Genomic DNA, 19,598 nt, shown 5'->3' with positions numbered 1-19,598 from the left:
AAGGAAATTGAAAACCAGGTTGAAAATCTTGTTAAATAAAGTAGACTGTTTTTCATTTAGGGAATATATAGACATCCTGAAATTTTTTTTAACAATTAATTAAAATTACCATGAGGATAGATCTTGATTCGGACTCATATAACTCTGTCTGCAGAGCAGCTCTGGGGAACTTTGATCATGCTGTGATATAGCTCATTACAACATACAGACAAAGAGTAAAAACCGGGTCCATAATCTCATAAAACTTAAAATGGGACAATACTATCACCTTCACCAATAAAGTGCAACACAGGATGTTCCACCTACGGCAGCTGAAAAAGTTTGGCTTACCACAAAACTTAATGCTGCAGTTCTATACTACAATCATCGAATCCATCATGACATCAGCTATGACTGACTGGTTCACCTCTTTCTCCGTACGAGGAAAAGTGAGACTGCAGTGCACCATCCGATCAACAGAAAAAAATAATTGACTGTAGCTTCCCTTCCCTGCAGGATCTTCATGCTAGCCGGTGCAGAAAGAGAGAAACCAGGATTGCCTCTAACTCCTCGCCCCCTGCTCACTCCCTCTTCCAACATATGCCTTTAGGCATAAAATACCGGTCAGTCACAGCAAAAACTTCCAGGCATAGGAACAACTTCTGCCCTCAGCAGCCTTGCTTAATGGCTAGGCCTTGGTAGACATGCTTAATGTGGAACCGTGCTACAGCTGCTAGGACTGGAAAACATTACAACGCAGAACTGAAAATGAACACTTCTCACCCTTTTACTAGCACTTTAACCACTTGAGGACCACAGACTTACACCCCCTAGTGACCAGGCCATTTTTTTCTACAAATTAGCACTCTGCAGCTTTAACATCTTACTGCTGGGCCATACAACTTAGCAGCCAAATTAATCTTACCTCCTTTTCTGCCCACCATCAGAGCTTTCTATTGGTGGGATCTAATTGCTTCTGCTTTTGTTTTGTTTTTTAATTAAGTTTATTGTTCTTTTTTTTTTTTTAAATAAAATCGGCTGGACCCCCCTGCGGGACTTAGGATGGGTCCTCTTCCCCCCCACCTCACTTTCTGCACAGGTAAAGTGAGAACTGATGTTATTAAATTGGCTTGTGCACACTTGAATGTGTTTTCCCCACGCAGATAAAAACAGACAGCAGTCAAACACTGCACGCATTTTCTCTTTTAATTACATTAGCTTCTGTGGTAAAACGTGCATGTTTTCACACATACAGACACACATGCTGCGCAGAAAACGCATATAGAAAACCAACAGATAAGTGTGCTCCCAGTCTCAGCTTATTACACTCACTCTGTCCATCTCTGATGGAGCAGAACTGGCTCTGCAGACTTTTCCAGCATCACTACAGTACACACCCCCTGGGGAGGGGTAGAGAGGTTGGGGGCTGGGTACTGTACACAAGAGCCTGCTGCACACTGAATAGGGACTGTCTACAAAACTTTGTATGATTCAATATTAGTGGCTGAGCAGATGCAGTCATTAGAACAATTGTGCAGAGAGCTTTCTCTCTCTGTGCCCAGACTCCTCAAGCATCACTACAATGCACAGCACTTCTGGGGGAGTAGAGAGGCTGGGGGTAGAGCAGCACTGTACACAAGACCCTGCTGAACACTGTAAAACTTTGTATGATTCCTTATCAGTGGCTGAGCAGGTGCAGTCATTAGAACAATTATGCAGAGAGCAGAAAGATTTTTTCTCTCCATGCCCTTAGTTGTCAGTCTCTCAGGACAGGGAAAAGAAGATTTTCCCCCACACAGGGCCCACTGCAGCTTCTGGGTCCCCCTGTGGCTGCATCCATTGCAGGGTTTATTCTTACGCCCCTGTCCCTGTCAGGCCTCTAAATCTGAGTCTTCCAGAACTCAGTGCCTCTAAGCAGATCTGTTTAGAACCATCTAGGTAGCTCTAATTTCCAATCTTAACAAAATTCACAGTTGGCTATTTCATATACAGTAAATGAAGGCTACATGTAACAGAATTTAAAGTTGCTCTGTGATTCTTTGTAGAAGAAGAGATACAGTATACCGTCCAGTAGCATGATCTCCCCAATTTACAGAAGGCACATAGGGCAGCAGTAATTGAGCTAAGTAGACTTATAAACTGATTTTAAAAGACCCATGTAGCAGTGTACAGTTCTCAGCAAAAATATGGCAAAGTGCTTCTGAAACTTTTGGGATGATGCAATGGCTGATTTGCTTTTTTTTTCTTTCTTCAAAATCTGTCTTTGTTTTAAAGACAGATTCAACTCTTATACCATTTCAATAGAGATATTGTAGAATCTTGAAGCAAAAGCAACATGAACAATTCTCTACCAAAATATCAGATTATTTAATTCTGTAATCTTTTATCATTGAGAATTTGGCCATCATACATGAACACTATAGTAACTACTATGATGTTAATTTTCCAATGCTTAAAAGCAGCACAAATAAAGAACAGATAGAGATAAGACAATTTTTTTTAAACTACAGTAAGTGCAGAAGGGGAATGCATTAAATTGCCATCCAGCCACTCTATGGTGGCTTCTGTCATTGACATTTAATGTTGTAAAATGAAACACTCAAGGCTCTAGTGTCCTTCGGTGATATCTGATTGTAACCAATGTCCTCATACTTTGACAAACTTGCTTCCACATTTGCTGTTTTGTAGGCTAAGCTATTTATCATGGCCACCCAAGATCTAGCATATGGAGCAAACGGGTTTCACCAATTTATAACTGTGGTTGTCATTGCCATATATAATGATTCTGCTAGCACAACAGGCTCATCATATTTGATAAATTTAAATTTCAGCAAGCATTAACATAATCTCTCCCAAATTGTAATTTACGTATGGGCGTTCCTGTATATTGTGCCAAAAGACTACCTATTCACACCAGTGTCTTTGATACTGGAAATCAGCCATCTCACCCACCCAAGATTTCTTGGTGGATGATAATGAATTGATCAAAGTACAGTATGATTAGTTGTATGGGCAGCTGTTTTTGTTGGAAAACTAATTTTACATGAATTTCCAGCTCCTCCAATGTGCTTATGTGCAAATTTTCTCTTTGGCTGTTTTTAATTTTCTCTTTACTGACCAAAAGTGAAGTATGTATTTTATAGTTGTCTTCAGAAGGATGAGTATGGAAAATGGAATGACTGGAATACAGATTTTACCTCTCATACTTGTTTCAGGTCAGAAATTCAGATTGTTTAACTAACACTGGTATGTTTGACAACCTCTGGAGACTGGATCAACCATAGCAAAAGTCATGTATATTTTATAACACATGCATTATGAATTAAACATGTGTTAAATCAAGGTTAGTTTTTTTTTAAACTAGGAGTCTAGATCGAAAAAAACAATTTCAACTAGAGTTTTCATCCAACTGATACTACAATACTTAAATATACTATATGCCATGTAGAGGAACATACTCTGAAAAAGCTACTGTACATACCATAAATCCATAAATATATTTATGCAAGCAGTTATGCAGTTTGAGGTTAATTCCCCCAATGGTATATCAGTACCATTGGGGGAATTAAAGGGGCACTATGGCGAAAAATTGTAAAATTTAAAATATGTGCAAACATACACAAATAAGAAGTACGTTTTTTTCCAGAGTAAAATGAGCCATAAATTACTTTTCTCCTATATTGCTGTCACTTACAGTAGGTAGTAGAAATCTAACAGAAGCTACAGGTTTTAGACTAGTCCATCTCTTCAGGGGATTTATTTCTGTTCAAAAGCACTTAGTAAATGGCAGTTGCTCTGTCCAACTGCAAAAATGCAGAGAAGCTGGCCAGCATCATTGTTTAAATCATTTTTAGGGAATATCTTTATAAAGAATTAAAGCCTTGCTGAGAATCCCCTATGAAGAGATGGACTAGTCCAAAACCTGTTGCTTCCGTCAGATTTCTACTACCTACTGTAAGTGACAGCAACATAGGAGAATAGTAATTTATGGCTCATTTTACTCTGGAAAAACATACTTCTTATTAGTCTATGTTTGCACATATTTTAAATTTTACAATTTTTCCCCATAGTGCCCCTTTAAGCTCCAAAAATCCAAAAACATGTTGGATTGTGAAACTTGTTTTTTTCTTGGTTTACTTAACATTATTTGTCATTACACATGATAGGTCCTCACACTCGCCCTCTTTTTTTTTTTTTTTTTTAGCTTAGTTTGATTAATTGGGGCACCTCCCTTCTGTTGAGACTCTACAGTTAGTGCACATGGCAGACTTACTTAATTGTTAGATAGGCAAAGGCAGATGCAAGAAGCTAGCAAGCTTGGTTGTTGGCTAAACATAATTTGAAGCAGACATAGACATAAAACAGGTTTATAAGTCATGTGTAGGTCCGAGTAGGTAGCAGAGATGCCTGGTCGATAACAATCAGAGATCAGCAACAGACACAGACGACAGTAGCAAGATCAGGTGAGGGCTGATAACAGGAATATCAGGAATATCAAAAAAAGTTAATAGGCTGGGTCATTATTGGGAAAAACAATAATTAAAGGGACTCTGACCTCAAAATAACTACGAAATTAGTACTCAACTGGGGCTTTCTGCAGCCCAGTGTAGGTCGGGACGTCCCACGGCGGCGTCCTGGCTCTTCTCCTAGGCCCTGTCCAGAAATGGCTGCCCGGCGGCTGCCCGGCGACACTGGGCCCGAGTGTCGGGCTCCTTCTTCCTTATGCGTCACTGCTTTCGTCACACGCTGGCCGCCTCGCGTCATCATGGCGGCCGGCGTGACAGTACGGCGCATGCGCGATTAAACCGCGCATGCTCGGAGTCCCTTTAACAAGATGACACCTGGAACAGAAGAAATCTGTCAATGCAGGCTGTCCAGAGCAGAATTTAATGACGCCAACTGTCAGGGGATGTCCTGCATGCATGCATACAGCCATCTGCATTTCTGCATGTGCGTTGACTCATCCGCTGCCTTGACTGGAAGATCACAGCAAATGACACACATAACTATTCACAAATGACCAGCCATGGGTATACAAGCATCTCCCAGCATCCTACCCTGACTGAGCTCAGGGAAAACTGGATCAGTGCTTGTGGATTTTCTGATCTAACTACTACTGAGACAGTACAATATCAAAGATGCCTCCTCCCCTCCCTCCTGTACAGCAATAAACATGCTCAGCTCAGTCACTGGCAGCTGCTGAAAGTGTCAGCATGACAAAGCAGCCTTGTGTGCTTAAACCAGGTTTTTACTGGAAAAATTTCTCACGATGCTTGTATAGTCCTAGAAATGAAAGAGCAGTAGGTATCCTTCAGATTAGTATGTCAAACTATGTAGTGGCAATGAAATCATATAAACATACACTAAATTAACATTATAATTAAATAAGTAATAAAAATGTTGATAAAAAATGTGTATATCATATGCCATTGTTGTTGAAGCCATTTTTAATGAAAGGTTAATTACCTCTCCATTTCATTTATTGTGTGTCTTTTGTAGAGATAGGTGAGACTATAGTTGTGCGGGGATGATTTCAGTGATCATTTCAAATTAAGTGGTAACTGGGTGTTTACACATTACCAACTCAGCACTGAAAATATAGGAGCTGCCATCTACCAAATGGTGTACTGTTGCCATAGCTGCAACACATTTGTATCTTAAATCCTACAACAAACGTAGAAATGTATAGCTAATTGCAAAACGATATGGAAGAATCATTTTTACTAACCTTAAAATACAAAATTGCTTGTTAATCAATTATATATATTTTTAGGGGGTTTTCTTAAGACAGTTGAATGTGCTTAAATAGTTCTGGAATCTGGATGGATTTAAAAAATATAAGAAAGAGCTGACTTTCATGCTCATTCTCTTCATCCTCAAAAATCTTAGATAGCTCTTGTTATCTCCTCCCTTTAATTACTTTTCAAGTGTCCTCCTTACCTTGTTCATGTCAAAGGTGCCAAAGACTTGCTCAATGTATTTATTTGCTTCAGGATTCATTCCTTGCAGGCCCAGTAATCCTTTAAACTCATACAGACTCAGCTGTCCAGATGGACATTCCTTCATGAATTTTCTGTACCAGTGATGTATCTCCAGAGCGTTAATATCATCTGCCGTTGATGCAGCAGTACCCATATTGTTTATGTGATGAGTTTTTTTCTTTTCAATTCCATGGACAGCACTCTGCAGCTTCATCCACTTGTTCAAAGGTCTCCAAAAACACTGCTCATACTGCTGTAAAGGTCTACTTAAACCTCTTAAATCTTGTTACCGTGAAAGACTTCAGGGGTAAAAATAGAAACTTGGTCAGATTAAGCGTTTTGTTAAATGGCTGTGAAGAAGGATCAACAGTTTCAACAATGTTTACTCGTGGAATTTAAAACAATAATTATACTGGTTTTGATAATTTCTTGGTATAAGTTGTATACATTTAGAAAATTGATGATGTATATATATATATATATATATATATATATATATATATATATATATATATATATATATATATACATACAAACAAATACATTCTTTTGAAGAGTGCAAGAGTGCAGCCATGTTAAACAGCTGTGTACATGTGGGATTGGTAAAATTAATATGCTATATGGGCACACTGTTCTATGTGGATGTGTGTCTGGCTTTAAAATGATGATTTTCATATTCAACAGTGAGGCATCATGGTAGACCTCTCTTGGTCACATAAAGCTGGATAATTGCAATTAACGTCTGGTTTAAGAAGGCAAATTCATATTTAGCGTAGCTTTTTTAAGTAAGACAGCTTTTTGGTCTTTTTGAGCCCCTTATATTATCCTAGTGGTTCTGGGTCACCATAAACTATCTGGATACTCTATTACTCAGTGTGGAAACTCTTCTGGTTAGTGCAGGTGTTTTTAATAGGTGTATTTCGGAGAGAGTAAAAAAGATGTGTCAGTCCTGAGTGAATCACTATGAAGCCTTTCTAGCCTAAAACTCAGTGTAAGAGTTTAACAGATCATCAAGGTTCAAGTACTTGAAGGTAATAGTATTTATGAAATATTTATAATACATTGTGATTTTGACATTAACATTTAAAACAGCGTACAAAATCCTGTTTAGTACTACTCTTCATAAAAAATGAATAAAAAGAGCTATAGTTCCTTATAAGATGGAGCATAGCAATAGCCATAGAAGTCATAAGACTACAGCGGGGCTCAAAAGCAGGTAAGTCCCAGTTTGTCTTTAGCAAGTTCTATGCACACAATTGCATAGCCCCCACATATGATACACAAATGTATATCAAAACTTAAGGTGCCCATACACTCGTCAGATTGGCAGCAGATAGATAAGAAATGCATCTGATGATCTATCTGATGCGTTTTTAGAACATTTTTTACCAGGATAGAATTCCAATAGATTTCAGTTTGAAATCTATTGAAATTCGATCTGATGGCATTTTTTTGCCATCAGATTTCCATTAAGGCCAATGCAAAATGATAAGCAATCTCATCAGATCGACCTAAATTTTCCATCCTGCCAGTTCGACAGAAATCCATCGAAATCGATCGAAATCGACCATCGATCGGTCGATTGGCCAACCGATTTTCAATCGATCAATCGATCGATCGATCTGGATCGATCGGTCGGCCAGAAAATCGGCTCAGTGTATGGGCCCCTTAACCCTGGGAACATGTCATATTTTTTAGTTCAAAAATACCTTAAGGTTTCCTAAATACATGATTTTAACATTTTTTTTCATCAAGCAAAGGTTTATTGAAAAGCAGAAGAACAGGATAATTGTACAATGGAACAAATCCAAGTGGATATAGACATATAGCATAGTAGACATAAGGTATGACAGCATATAGGATTTCCCATGTACATATAGTACAATAGTGTTCAGAAGAATAAAGCATTTGTAGGTAGTAACACAATTGGTAAACATGATTTTAACATTAGAAGGGAAAATGCACTTGCAACCAGTGTAGTGCCATATTGAAGTGGATTTTGGCATACATGCTATTATCACCAGGTTTGCTTTGTATTTTCGAGTCACTTCGAGTCACTTGCGGGATAGACCTTGTAGCTGTTGACAAGTATTAATTTTTTTTACTATAGTCTTTTTATAGGCTTTTGAATCATGACATATTGCAAAACAATATGAAAAACGCACGGTACAACATGGTGTCATATGTGCAATTTTAGCAAATAACATTAACTGTAAGCTACTTTCTGTTATCACACTGATTTAACACTCTACAGGGCAGGTTCTAGACTTTTTGTTGCCTGAAGCAAACTTGTGAGGATGCCGCCCTCAATAAGGCCTGGTCTGTCTGTCCCCTGTAAGTATTGATGTTCAATCGGAGAAAGATCCCAATCTTTTTTCACAATAAAGGCAATATAGCTTCTAAGTTGAAGGTAGCATAAGAAATCAGAAATTGGCAAGCTATATTTAGATTTAAGGCTTCCCATTATATCACCTTGCGATACTGAATAAGGGAGTTACGATTATTGATACCTGTTTGCTTCTACCTGTCCTAATTAGCATCTTAAAATGTGAATTGAATCTCAGCTTTGTGATACAGTGGTTTAAGGACAGCGTTGGGGCAGCACATATTAGTCCTCTTTCTCCATGTAAGCCAGGACCTTACTGCATACTGGATGAATGGTGATAGCTAGTGGTGAGCAAAAATTAAGGCTATGCATAATTACGCATTGTAATTCGCAATTACACATCGTAATTGTAATGAAAAATTTGCAGATTATGTGTAAATTTTTTTGCATGTGCAAGCAATCACTAACCTTAATTACGCATAATAGTGTAATTTATTTGTAATTTCGTTCGCAAATGTTTTACACATACAGATGGATTTTTCACATTTAATATTTGTGTAGTATACTGGCTGATGAATGCAAAGTTTTTTTCGCATACAAACTAATTTTTCGCATTGAATATTTAATGAATAGATGCATGTGTGCAGTATACTGGCTGATGAATACTAATTTTTTATGCATATGAACACATTTTTTGCATTGAATATTTAACTAATAGCCACCCATGTGCAGAACACTGGCGAATAAATGCGAAAATCTGTTCACATTGAATGTAAATTACACGTAATTGCGTAATTAATGGTGTAATTACGATTCACAAATGTAATATACTGTACGTAAAGTAATCGCAATTACGCAATGCGTGATTGCAAAAAATTATGCAAAATTTTGCATAACTGTAATTGACCTATTACAGTTAGGTATTGCAATAGCGAGGTTTTTCACTGGTATTGGTGACTGACTGGTAAGCCATAATAAATCAGTCATATTAAAAGGGCGCACAATGTGAGCTTAAGAAAATGGATTTTAATATTTTTGCACAAAAAATTGCATTTTAAACCAAGTGCAAAGTTGGATTGCAACAACTTTAGTTTCATTGCTCATTGCTTTCATGCTTTAATGTATAAAATATTTTTTCCTGATTGAATTGGTGAAACTTATAAAATTTGACAATACACATTTTCTTTAACAATTGCTAGAAAGGTAGGGCCCCATGCTGTCTGTATTTTATTGGCTGGCTGCACACTTGAACATGCAAAATTGCTGAGATCTTTGATAATGTTGTACATTGGCGTACTATGCATGTTCTGCCTTTGTATGCTTTTTTCTTGACAATTTACTTTTGGAAATGGGGTTACATGCAATTTTATAAAGTGCAGAAAAATGTTACTGTTACGACTGGAGAAGGGAAGGTTAGTGTTAGGAGTGGACATGGAGGGTTAGTGTTAGGAAGGAGTGGACAGGGAGCTTAGTGTTAAGCTAGGAGAGGGAGGTTAGTGTTAGGTATGAAGAGAGTGGAGGTTAGTATTAGAATACAAGAGGTACAGTAAGTGGATAGAGGTATTACTGATATAATTATCAGCAATATCGGGCACCAAAATTCCATGCGGCAATAACAAATTTATGTCATAATAATAATTTTTTAAAGAAAATATGAACTATCACTTACAAATGTTTATGTTTAACCAAATAGATTCAGAAAAGAAATATTTTATAAATTATAGTGTAGCAAAATTATTAAAACCAAAGCTGCTGCAATCCAACATTGTAGTGAATTTAAAATTAAAATTTCCAGAAACATTTTAATATTGAATTTCTCCCCAAAAATGTTTTGTATGTTTCCACAGTTTACCCTGACAAACACAGCAAATGGGGTAACAACAGCATTTACAATGAGCCAAAAATAGCTTATATAGTTTAAAATGACCCCTCCCCACACACACATTTTAAAATAGATTTTCATAAAGTTTTTTTTTTCAGACAATTCTTTTTTTTTTTTTTTTTTTACGTTATGCGAAGTAGCCTTGATACACATACCATATTTGGTGTCAGTATCATGAATGGGGGCTTTTCAATCCACCGCGAAAATAGGCCCTATAGACGCAAATGTGAATTTTTTTTTAATTTTTGCAACGCAAAAATTAGCCAGATTTGCTGTATTTTCAACAACAACAAACACTCCCATCCTTGGGTCTATATGAAAAGGGCGCCGGTAAAAAAGGGCGTCTGGTGGAGTCCATATATACCAACTTCGGCTACAAAAAAGGCGCCTGGTGTAGCCCATATAAAAACTTTGGCTACAAAAAAGGCCCCTGGTGTAGCCCATATAAAAACTTCGGCTACAAAAAAACTCCGGGATGTGTTAATTACTATTCCCCCTCCAGGCCGCCATGGATAGTGGGGGAATGAAATAATTCGGCTTCCAGCACTTGTAACCTATATAAAAACATAGGCTACAAAAAAATGAAATAATACGGGCTACAAAGGGGCGCCCTACTGTAGCCGAAAACCTTGTAGCCGAAAAAAGCCCATATATACCAACTTTGGCTACAAAAAAAAACTCCGGGATGTGTTAATTACTATTCCCCCTCCAGGCCGCCATGGATAGTGGGGGAATGAAATAATTCGGCTTACAGTGCTTGTAGCCCATATAAAAACTTCGGCTACAAAAAAACTCCGGGATGTGTTCATTACTATTCCCCCTCCAGGCCGCCATGGATAGTGGGGGAATGAAATAATTCGGCTTCCAGCACTTGTAGCCCATATAAAAACATAGGCTACAAAAAATGCAATACTATGGGCTACAAAAGGGTGCCCTACTGTAGCCGAAAACCTTGTAGCCGAAAAAAGCCCATATATACCAACTTCGGCTACAAAAAAGGCGCCTGGTGTAGCCCATATAAAAACTTCGGCTACAAAAAAGGCGCCTGGTGTAGCCCATATAAAAACTTCGGCTACAAAAAAACTCCGGGATGTGTTAATTACTAGGCCGCCATGGATAGTGGGGGAATGAAATAATTCGGCTTCTAGCACTTGTAGCCCATATAAAAACATAGGCTACAAAAAAAAATGCAATAATATGGGCTACAAAGGGGCGCCCTACTGTAGCCGAAAACCTTGTAGCCGAAAAAAGCCCATATATACCAACTTTGGCTACAAAAAAGGCGCCTGGTGTAGCCCATATAAAAACTTTGGCTACAAAAAAGGCGCCTGGTGTAGCCCATATAAAAACTTCGGCTACAAAAAAACTCCGGGATGTGTTAATTACTATTCCCCCTCCAGGCCGCCATGGATAGTGGGGGAATGAAATAATTCGGCTTACAGTGCTTGTAGCCCATATAAAAACTTCGGCTACAAAAAAACTCCGGGATGTGTTAATTACTATTCCTTCTCCAGGCCGCCATGGATAGTGGGGGAATGAAATAATTCGGCTTCCAGCACTTGTAGCCCATATAAAAACATAGGCTACAAAAAATGCAATACTATGGGCTACAAAGGGGCGCCCTACTGTAGCCGAAAACCTTGTAGCCGAAAAAATATGGGCTACAAAGGGGCGCCCTACTGTAGTCAAAAACCTTGTAGCCAAAAAAATATGGGCTACAAAGGGGCGCCCGCTTGTAGCCTATATCAAAACTCGGGCGCCCTTTTCTACACCTTGTAGCCTATATTTCCATAAATAACATTGATGTCTATGGCGGCGCCCTTTTCATACAGGCAGCTCGGGCGCCCTTTTCAACCGATACCCCATCCTTAGGAGACAATAATGCAATACACAATATGCATCAGTACTTGAGTGATAGAAGAAACAGTAATATTACACAGTTTTCAATGTACCAACTGCGCATCAAAATGAAGTTAGTAAATTTTGCCTGCTCATCCTTAATTCAGAGTACAGTTTTAAAGGATAATATGGAGAATTTTCTCCTTCAGTAAACCTCGTAAACTACCTTCTAAGGTGTCAATTCATCAAGCATTACTGCATTTGGTAATGCTGAAAACAGCTGATTTTTACCAAGCTGAAATGAGGTAAATTACCGACTTGTGCGGTAAATACCTTAACAAATGTCAGTAAATATTAATTCATTAAGGTTACAGCATGCGGTAAAACACAGTTCCATTACCGGCAGTTCTCACAAAACGGGACTCACAAAACTCACAGAAACAGAGACGATTACTTATGACTGACAGGAGCAGAAGCCAATAGAAACAGCCACTGTCTCCAGAAAGTCCTGATGATGCATTTTGATGGGATCCACAGACTTCTCTGGCGGGTCTAGCTTTTCTACCCCCAGGCAGCGAGCAGAGAGATCACTGAACAAAAGAGGCTTCCTTTGCCTCTCTTTGGCAATTCAACGTCTTAGGTTCCTGTTTGAAGATGTGGAGGAGGTAGTGGGAAATCATCTAAGCAGGGCATGTGTAAAGTCTCCTGGAAGTTCATCTAAGCTGTGGCAATTGAATAAAATGTTAAGAAAGACTAATGGACAAATTCAAAGGGAGCAGAGGCAATATAACAAACAGTATAACAAAACGTACATCTAAACGGATGTAGGGATGCCTCTTACTATTGTAATTCTGTCTCTGCACACACTCTTCTGCTGTTACCGACAATGGGCTCTGGTAAATAATTACTGAACTTCTACCGCACCTGTGAAGTCTAAATTAACGAATGCTGTATTTTCCCTACTTGTGTTTTTTTATCAAACAGCCTTGATGAATTGACGCCTATGTCTAGAATATTGATACTTCACATTTACATTTTTTAATTAGTTGTCTGATTCACAAAATGTAAAGAGGTTATTGGAATTAAGCAAACAGTTTTCATTACGCCAGCTCAGATCTATACCCCACAGTTCTGATGTATACAAGTACAGTACTAGTAGTAGAGTGCTCTATTGACAAACCATCAGTTCAAAAAGTTTCACTAAAGCAATTAGTGAGCTAAATGTACTTTTTGGACTTGTGGTGAATTGGCTCCAATGTCGGTTAGTGAAGTTCACACAAACCTAGTCATCAAGTTTGCCATGTGGCCTGCTTAGGTGAGAATAAAGAAGTACAGTCCAGGGGAAAAGTTGGGCGGTGAAAAGAGGAAACTCCCTCTGCTTGGCCAATTGCCCCAGCAACTAATCATAAGAGATCACATCACAGCCCTTTATAAAGGGGAAGGGTTTCTCAGTCTTGTGATTTTATGCTGTTAGGAGAGAGAGGGTTAGAGAGAGACGGGGATGGGCCTGCATCCACTTTAGGGAAGGATAGTTCGGGTGTATAGTATAATTATTTTGCTATATCATTGTGGTGTTGTTGTGCATGCACATACAAAATTTGCTGTACACTTTAGAACTACTGAGCTGTAACTATTCTAGCAATTATTTCACTAGTTCAGTTGTAGGCATAATCCACACTGTGTGGTCTCAGTCAGGGCCACCTTCAGGGCATCACAGGGGAGACTGCTGTATGGGGCCCAATTAAATCTGGGGCCCGAGAAACTGTCACATACTGGTCCCAGCTGAAGTCTGTGTCTGTCCGTGTCAGTCCTTCTGGCTATCCATTAATGTGGTGAGAGGTGTCGATAGGCTCATCCAGGAGTTACCTTAGTCAGTTAGTGAATAATGTAAACCCGAGACAAATGGGAGAAAAGGGTTTTTACTTACCTGGGGCCCCTACCAGCCCCCTGTACACTGTTAGTGTCACGGAAGAGCCGTGAGAAAAGAGAACGCAATCGGTTTGCTGCACCGATTGTCATTGCATTGGCAGATCTAGATTGTATGTCTAGGGGGTGATAGCAGTCTGTCAGCCTGGGATCTTCTTCTAGGAAATCTAACTTTCATAGCTGCTAGGAAAGTCTTTTCATGAAGCCTTGTGCCTGTGACTTGTTAATTAGCATGTGACTGGAATCAGGGCCTTAGCAGAGGTGTCAAAGGATGTCCTTGCTGATCTCACTCAGATGCTAATTTAGCACAAAGAGTCCCTTTCCTGGCCAGTGACACCAGGTTTGAAAGCCCCAGCAGCAAGCAAATGGCAAGTGTTACTGCCTTTTGAAGAGACCAGACTGCCTAACTCCGTCAGAAGCAGAGGGGAAATTAATGCTGTATATTATTTTTAGCATGTTTAAGGAATACCTGTCACGGTTAATTACCTGTCCAGGTGAGGCGGCTGGCACACACGGATGCTGACAGTCGTTCTGGGGGGTCTCGGCGGGCTTCCATACAGGGTGGTCTGTCGGTGCTCTCCAGCGCGCGTTGCGTTGTGCGTCGAAAGCTTCAGCGCTGCAAGGCGTTGGCATGATTGCTGTGCACACGCGCGCGCAAAGACGGCTGTTTTATGCATCTCCTTCTTGTTGTGTGTGTGTGCGCATGCGCGCGTTCGCGTTTGCCCATGCGCGTGTGACGCGCTACGCCGTGCGCGCGTGATGTGCTACGCTGTGCGCGCGTGATGTGCTACGCTGTGCGCGCTGCAAGGCGTTGGCATGATTGCTGTGCACGCGCGCGCGCAAAGACGGCTGTTTTATGCATCTCATTCTTGTTGTGTGTGTGTGCGCATGCGCGCGTTCGCGTTTGCCCATGCGCGTGTGACGCGCTACGCCGTGCGCGCGTGATGTGCTACGCTGTGCGTGCGTTGCGCGCCAAATGGCCTATTTAAGCCTGGAGAGCCCAGACCTCTGTGCTGTGGTATTGCAGCAAGTTTGCTCCCGTGATGTGACATTTTGTCTGCCTGATCTTTGACCTTGCTCCATGCTGACCTTGGCCTGTCTGATAACCCGCTCCGTTGCCGAACCCTGCTCTGTACGACTACCCGGTCTGCTGCCGAACCTTGCCTGTCTGATAACCCGCTCCGTTGCCGAACCCTGCTCTGTACGACTACCCGCTCTGCTGCTGAACCTTGCCTGTCTGATAACCCGCTCAGTTGCCGAACCCTGCCTGTCTGACTACCCGCTCTGTTACCGACCCCGGACCGTCCCAGGATCTGCTTCTTCGTCAGCCTGCTACAGGACCTGTGTGGCAACATCATCTCTGGTGTACGGGTCATTGCAGTACCAGACCCGTCCTGCGGGAGTCTCCAGTTCCTGCTTGCTACAACGACTGGATCTGCGAGCACTCCTGCCCTGTGTTAACCAAAGTTACCTGTTTCCAGCTCAGGACCTTTGGTTGATAAGCCGCAGGAGCTGCTGCCCTCAGCACATCAGTCTCCTTATCTCCAGGTACGTGACAATACCGTTCATATGAGAGGTATAAAAGTGTAACGATCGGTGTCAGCACGCAGAGAGAATCTGATTATTGGTGATCTGCAGTATCACCAAGAATACAGATATATGCCTGATTATTGATGATCTGCAGAATCACAGATAATACAGATATATTGCTAACCTCTGGACACCTATATAGTGTGAGTGTTTGGTGCAACAGTAATACCTTTGAGTGAGGACCACCCGAGGAGCAGGTGTTCCTTGGCAGTATGAGAAATACCTCCCTTTGGATGTGCAGAGATCTTGCAGCAGCCTGAGACATCCAAGGGGGTGGAGTCCCAGGATGAGTAGCAAGAAGACCCGGTGGCTAGTGACCCCTGGAAGATGGGCGTCACAAGCAGGTCTGGAGAATAACACAAATGATAATACAGTTCCCTAGTCTTGGGTGCGAGGTCCGTGGTCTCAGCACCCTGGAACTAGTCTGGAGAATAACACAAATGATAATACAGTTCCCTAGTCTTGTGTGCGAGGTCCGTGGTCTCAGCACCCTGGAACTAGTCTGGAGTATAACACAAATGATAATACAGTTCCCTAGACTTGGATGTGAGGTCCGTGGTCTCAGCACCCTGGAACTAGTCTGGAGTATAACACAAATGATAATACAGTTCCCTAGTCTTGGATGCGAGGTCCGTGGTCTCAGCACCCTGGAACTAGTCTGGAGTATAACACAAATGATAATACAGTTCCCTAGTCTTGGATGCGAGGTCCGTGGTCTCAGCACCCTGGAACTAGTCTGGAGTATAACACAAATGATAATACAGTTCCCTAGTCTTGGATGCGAGGTCCGTGGTCTCAGCACCCTGGAACTAGTCTGAAGTATAACACAAATGATAATACAGTTCCCTAGTCTTGGATGCGAGGTCCGTGGTCTCAGCACCCTGGAACTAGTCTGGAGTATAACACAAATGATAATCAAAAGTAATCTGGCTCAGTGTGAATTCCAAGGTCCTCCTGGTTCAAACACACTGTAGGATCTGACTATGGTCTGAATGCTTCCACGTAAGTGTTCGCAATGGCAGACAACCAGCAACTGGCAAGCAAGCTATATATATAGTTGCAGGACTCTGCAGCCACTCAGCCAATCAGGAGTCCAGCAGGAATCAGCTGATCGTCCTGATCAGCTGATCCATCTCCTGCTGGCATAAAGGTCCTGACTTCTGGCTTGCGCGCCTAGTTCTCCATCCAGGTGCACTAACAGACCCAGCCACACCAGACGCATGCTGCTGCGTGCAAACTGCCGCGTTGGACGCGGAAACAGCCACCTTGCTGCCAGTACATGCGGCGGCTTTTCCGCTTTTTCTCACAAAAAGTTACTGAAACAAAGGAACTTTACGAGTTTGCCCAGAAAGGACATATTTCCACGAACTTTAAGTATCCGTATTGTCTTCCCTTTTATTTTTATACTGTGCTATTATTTGTCTCTATAATTGTTGATTTTAACGATATTCTGTATGTATTAATTATTTATATTGCATATTTAATAAACAACGCTAACGTCCTTTATTTATTCAGCTACCCTATTATTCAGGCGCACAAACTGAACCCTGGTTTCTGAAGAGTCGCTACTATTGTTGATAGCTAGATAAAATAGAGTGTGTTTAACTGTTTTCTATTTGCAGGTCTAAAGTCATTCAGTCAGTGGGTTCCTCTGTTCCATGGTAACAGAGGTGGTGGCAGTTATACCCTGAAATAGTGTGTAATTTGTATGACCGTAACTCACAGGCTCCCTTCTAGTCGGTCTGCTTCCAAAATCCCAGCAGTTTCTGCGCACCGATTGCGACCACAGATTGCATGGTCTGTGTGCTGAAACCGATTGGGAGGCATTTTGCGGTCCGGCCACTAGGGGCCCTGTGACAGTGTTTGGCAGTGTTTGGGATCTTTGTGTTGTGCTGAAAGTATCTCAGATAGCGCTATCAAATTAGCCCTGTCGAGAAACTAACTAATTCGTTGGTTGTAGCTGAGTGCAATATATTTTTTATATATACAGAGAGACTGTGTAGCCCAGTAACCCTCCCCAAAAGTTTTATTTTATTTGGCATGGAAATGTCCATGAACTACAAGCTCATGTGCCAAGCAGACCTGGAAAGTCTTTGTGAAGCGAGGGGCATTGACATCCTCCGCAAGAAAAAACAGGACATGGTAACAGACTTGTACAGATGCGATAGCCAGCAACTGCGGGTGCTGGATGTGTCCATTGAGGAGGACACCGGACCATCTAACTCAAAACGGGGGGCACCAGAGACTGAAGATCCTGAGCGTACAGAGGTTGAGAATCCTGCGGACAATGCTGCAACCGTTGCGCAGGAGGCTGTCAGTATGGATCCCGTTCTCATAGGTTCTCCGAGTACTCGCCTGGAACCGGCCAGTACTGGACTGTCCATTTGTGCTGATCCGCTAATGCAGCAGGCATTACAAAAGCTGATGGGCAATGACCTGGAAAAGTACCTGCAGTACATGGCGGAGCGAAGGCGAGAGGAACGCCAGGCTGCAGAACGTCAAGCGCATGAGGAGCGCCAGGCTGCAGAAGCGCGTGAGGAGCGCCAGGCTACAGAACGGGAGCGCCAATGACAGTATTAACTGAACATGGCCAAGGTTCAACAGGCCAGCCAGAGTTCATTGCCCAGCCTCCCTGCTGCAGGAGCCGCATCACCTGTAAGTGCAAAATTAAAGTTTGCTACTATTGAAAAAGACACTGACATTGACTTTTTTTTGCAATCTTTTGAGAAAGCATGCCGTCAGTATCATCTGTCCCAAGACCAGTGGGCCAGACATCTGACACCTTTGCTGCGCTACAAAGTGCTTGATGCTTTCTCAGAGTTGCTTGTGGAAAAAGATAATGATTTTGCAACTATAAAAGACGCTATTATTACTAAATACCAGCTGACGCCAGAAGCCTATCGCAAAAAGTTCAGGTCCTGGCAGAAAAAATGTACTGACTCTTATCGAGATGTGCTCAGCAGTTTACTCACCACACTCCGCCAGTGGACTCTAGGCCTCACCAAATGGTCTTATGATGTCCTGGAGGACTTGATAGTCCTAGAACAGTTTCTGAACATTTGCCCTGCTGATGTATGACAGTTTGTGCTGGAACGCAAGCCTGTGTCAGCAACTGTCGCTGCAGACCTCGCTGAAACCTTTGCGACTATCCGGGTGCCTGACACACGCAGGACTGCACCATCCAGCTGGAGAGGAGGCCAGCCCAATACCCTGGCAGACTCTCCTGCCCCTGTGAGCCGTCTGCCACAGAGGCCACCCTGGAATCTGCTACGCCCAGGCCTGCAGCACCTGGAGGGGTCACCTGTCACTACTGCCGCCAGCCCGGACACATGAAATTCGACTGTCCGGAACGGGGGCAGACACCACCAGCACCTGAATCACCTGTACCACCTGTACCTCACCCACGGCAGGTGCAGCCAGCCAGCGAACCACAGCCTGGATCATCAGATTTTGTTTTGTTTGCCCGCGGAAAGGAAATCTGTGACCAAACCGACCAGCAGAAGCCTGTTAGGGTGAACAATGACATTGTCACCAGATTCCGAGACATTGGCGCAGACATCACGTTAGTTCACTCACACCTTGTTCCAAAGGAGAGCTTTAGCTCCAACCGATCCCTTGCCCTTACTGGAGTGAAGGGGACCCTTTTACACATAGCATAAACAAACTAACAGACTGCGCTTGTCAAACTTGGAAATAAAACTTTAATAAGGTTGTCTAACCTAGGTAAATTAAATAAAATAGCAGGTGGAAACAATCTTCCTTGTAGAAGCTGTTAGTTAAAACAGTGTAATGGTAGTTTCCTGTGATGGCAGGATGATGGGGTCTTTAATCCTATTAGTATTTATTGCACATATAGGGTCTATTCCCAAAGCATGTCACCGTAAGGATCTAATTCCACGTCTACTCAATAATATAAGTGTGGTTAAAAAGTCTCCAGAGATATAATATCCAGATAAATAGGCTTTAGTGAAGTAATGGAGTGATCTCACCCTCCGTGGTCTTCAATTTTGGTAGCAGAGGTTATCTTCAAAGGAGCTGCTCGATCTCACCCGCCCCGGCCGGCAGCAAGGTGAGA

The 19,598-nt window shown here is 41.7% G+C and overlaps 1 protein-coding gene across 1 annotated transcript in view; it reads right to left on the bottom strand.

Annotated features, from left to right (window-relative positions):
• Positions 1 to 6,182, bottom strand: part of GUCA1C (guanylate cyclase activator 1C) — a 123,670-nt gene extending 117,488 nt beyond the window's left edge. Inside the window, exon 1 of the mRNA XM_068269333.1 lies at positions 5,920 to 6,182. Coding sequence (XP_068125434.1) covers positions 5,920 to 6,174 — 255 coding nt within the window. The 5' untranslated portion in view covers positions 6,175 to 6,182. The remainder of the gene's footprint in view (positions 1 to 5,919) is intronic.
• Positions 6,183 to 19,598: the final 13,416 nt, after the last annotated feature.

The sequence above is a fragment of the Hyperolius riggenbachi genome, chromosome 2, assembly GCF_040937935.1.
Source record: "Hyperolius riggenbachi isolate aHypRig1 chromosome 2, aHypRig1.pri, whole genome shotgun sequence".
Classification (NCBI taxonomy): domain Eukaryota; kingdom Metazoa; phylum Chordata; class Amphibia; order Anura; family Hyperoliidae; genus Hyperolius; species Hyperolius riggenbachi.
Note: the sequence above shows the minus strand (reverse complement) of the source record. Positions and strands in the feature narration are given on the sequence as shown.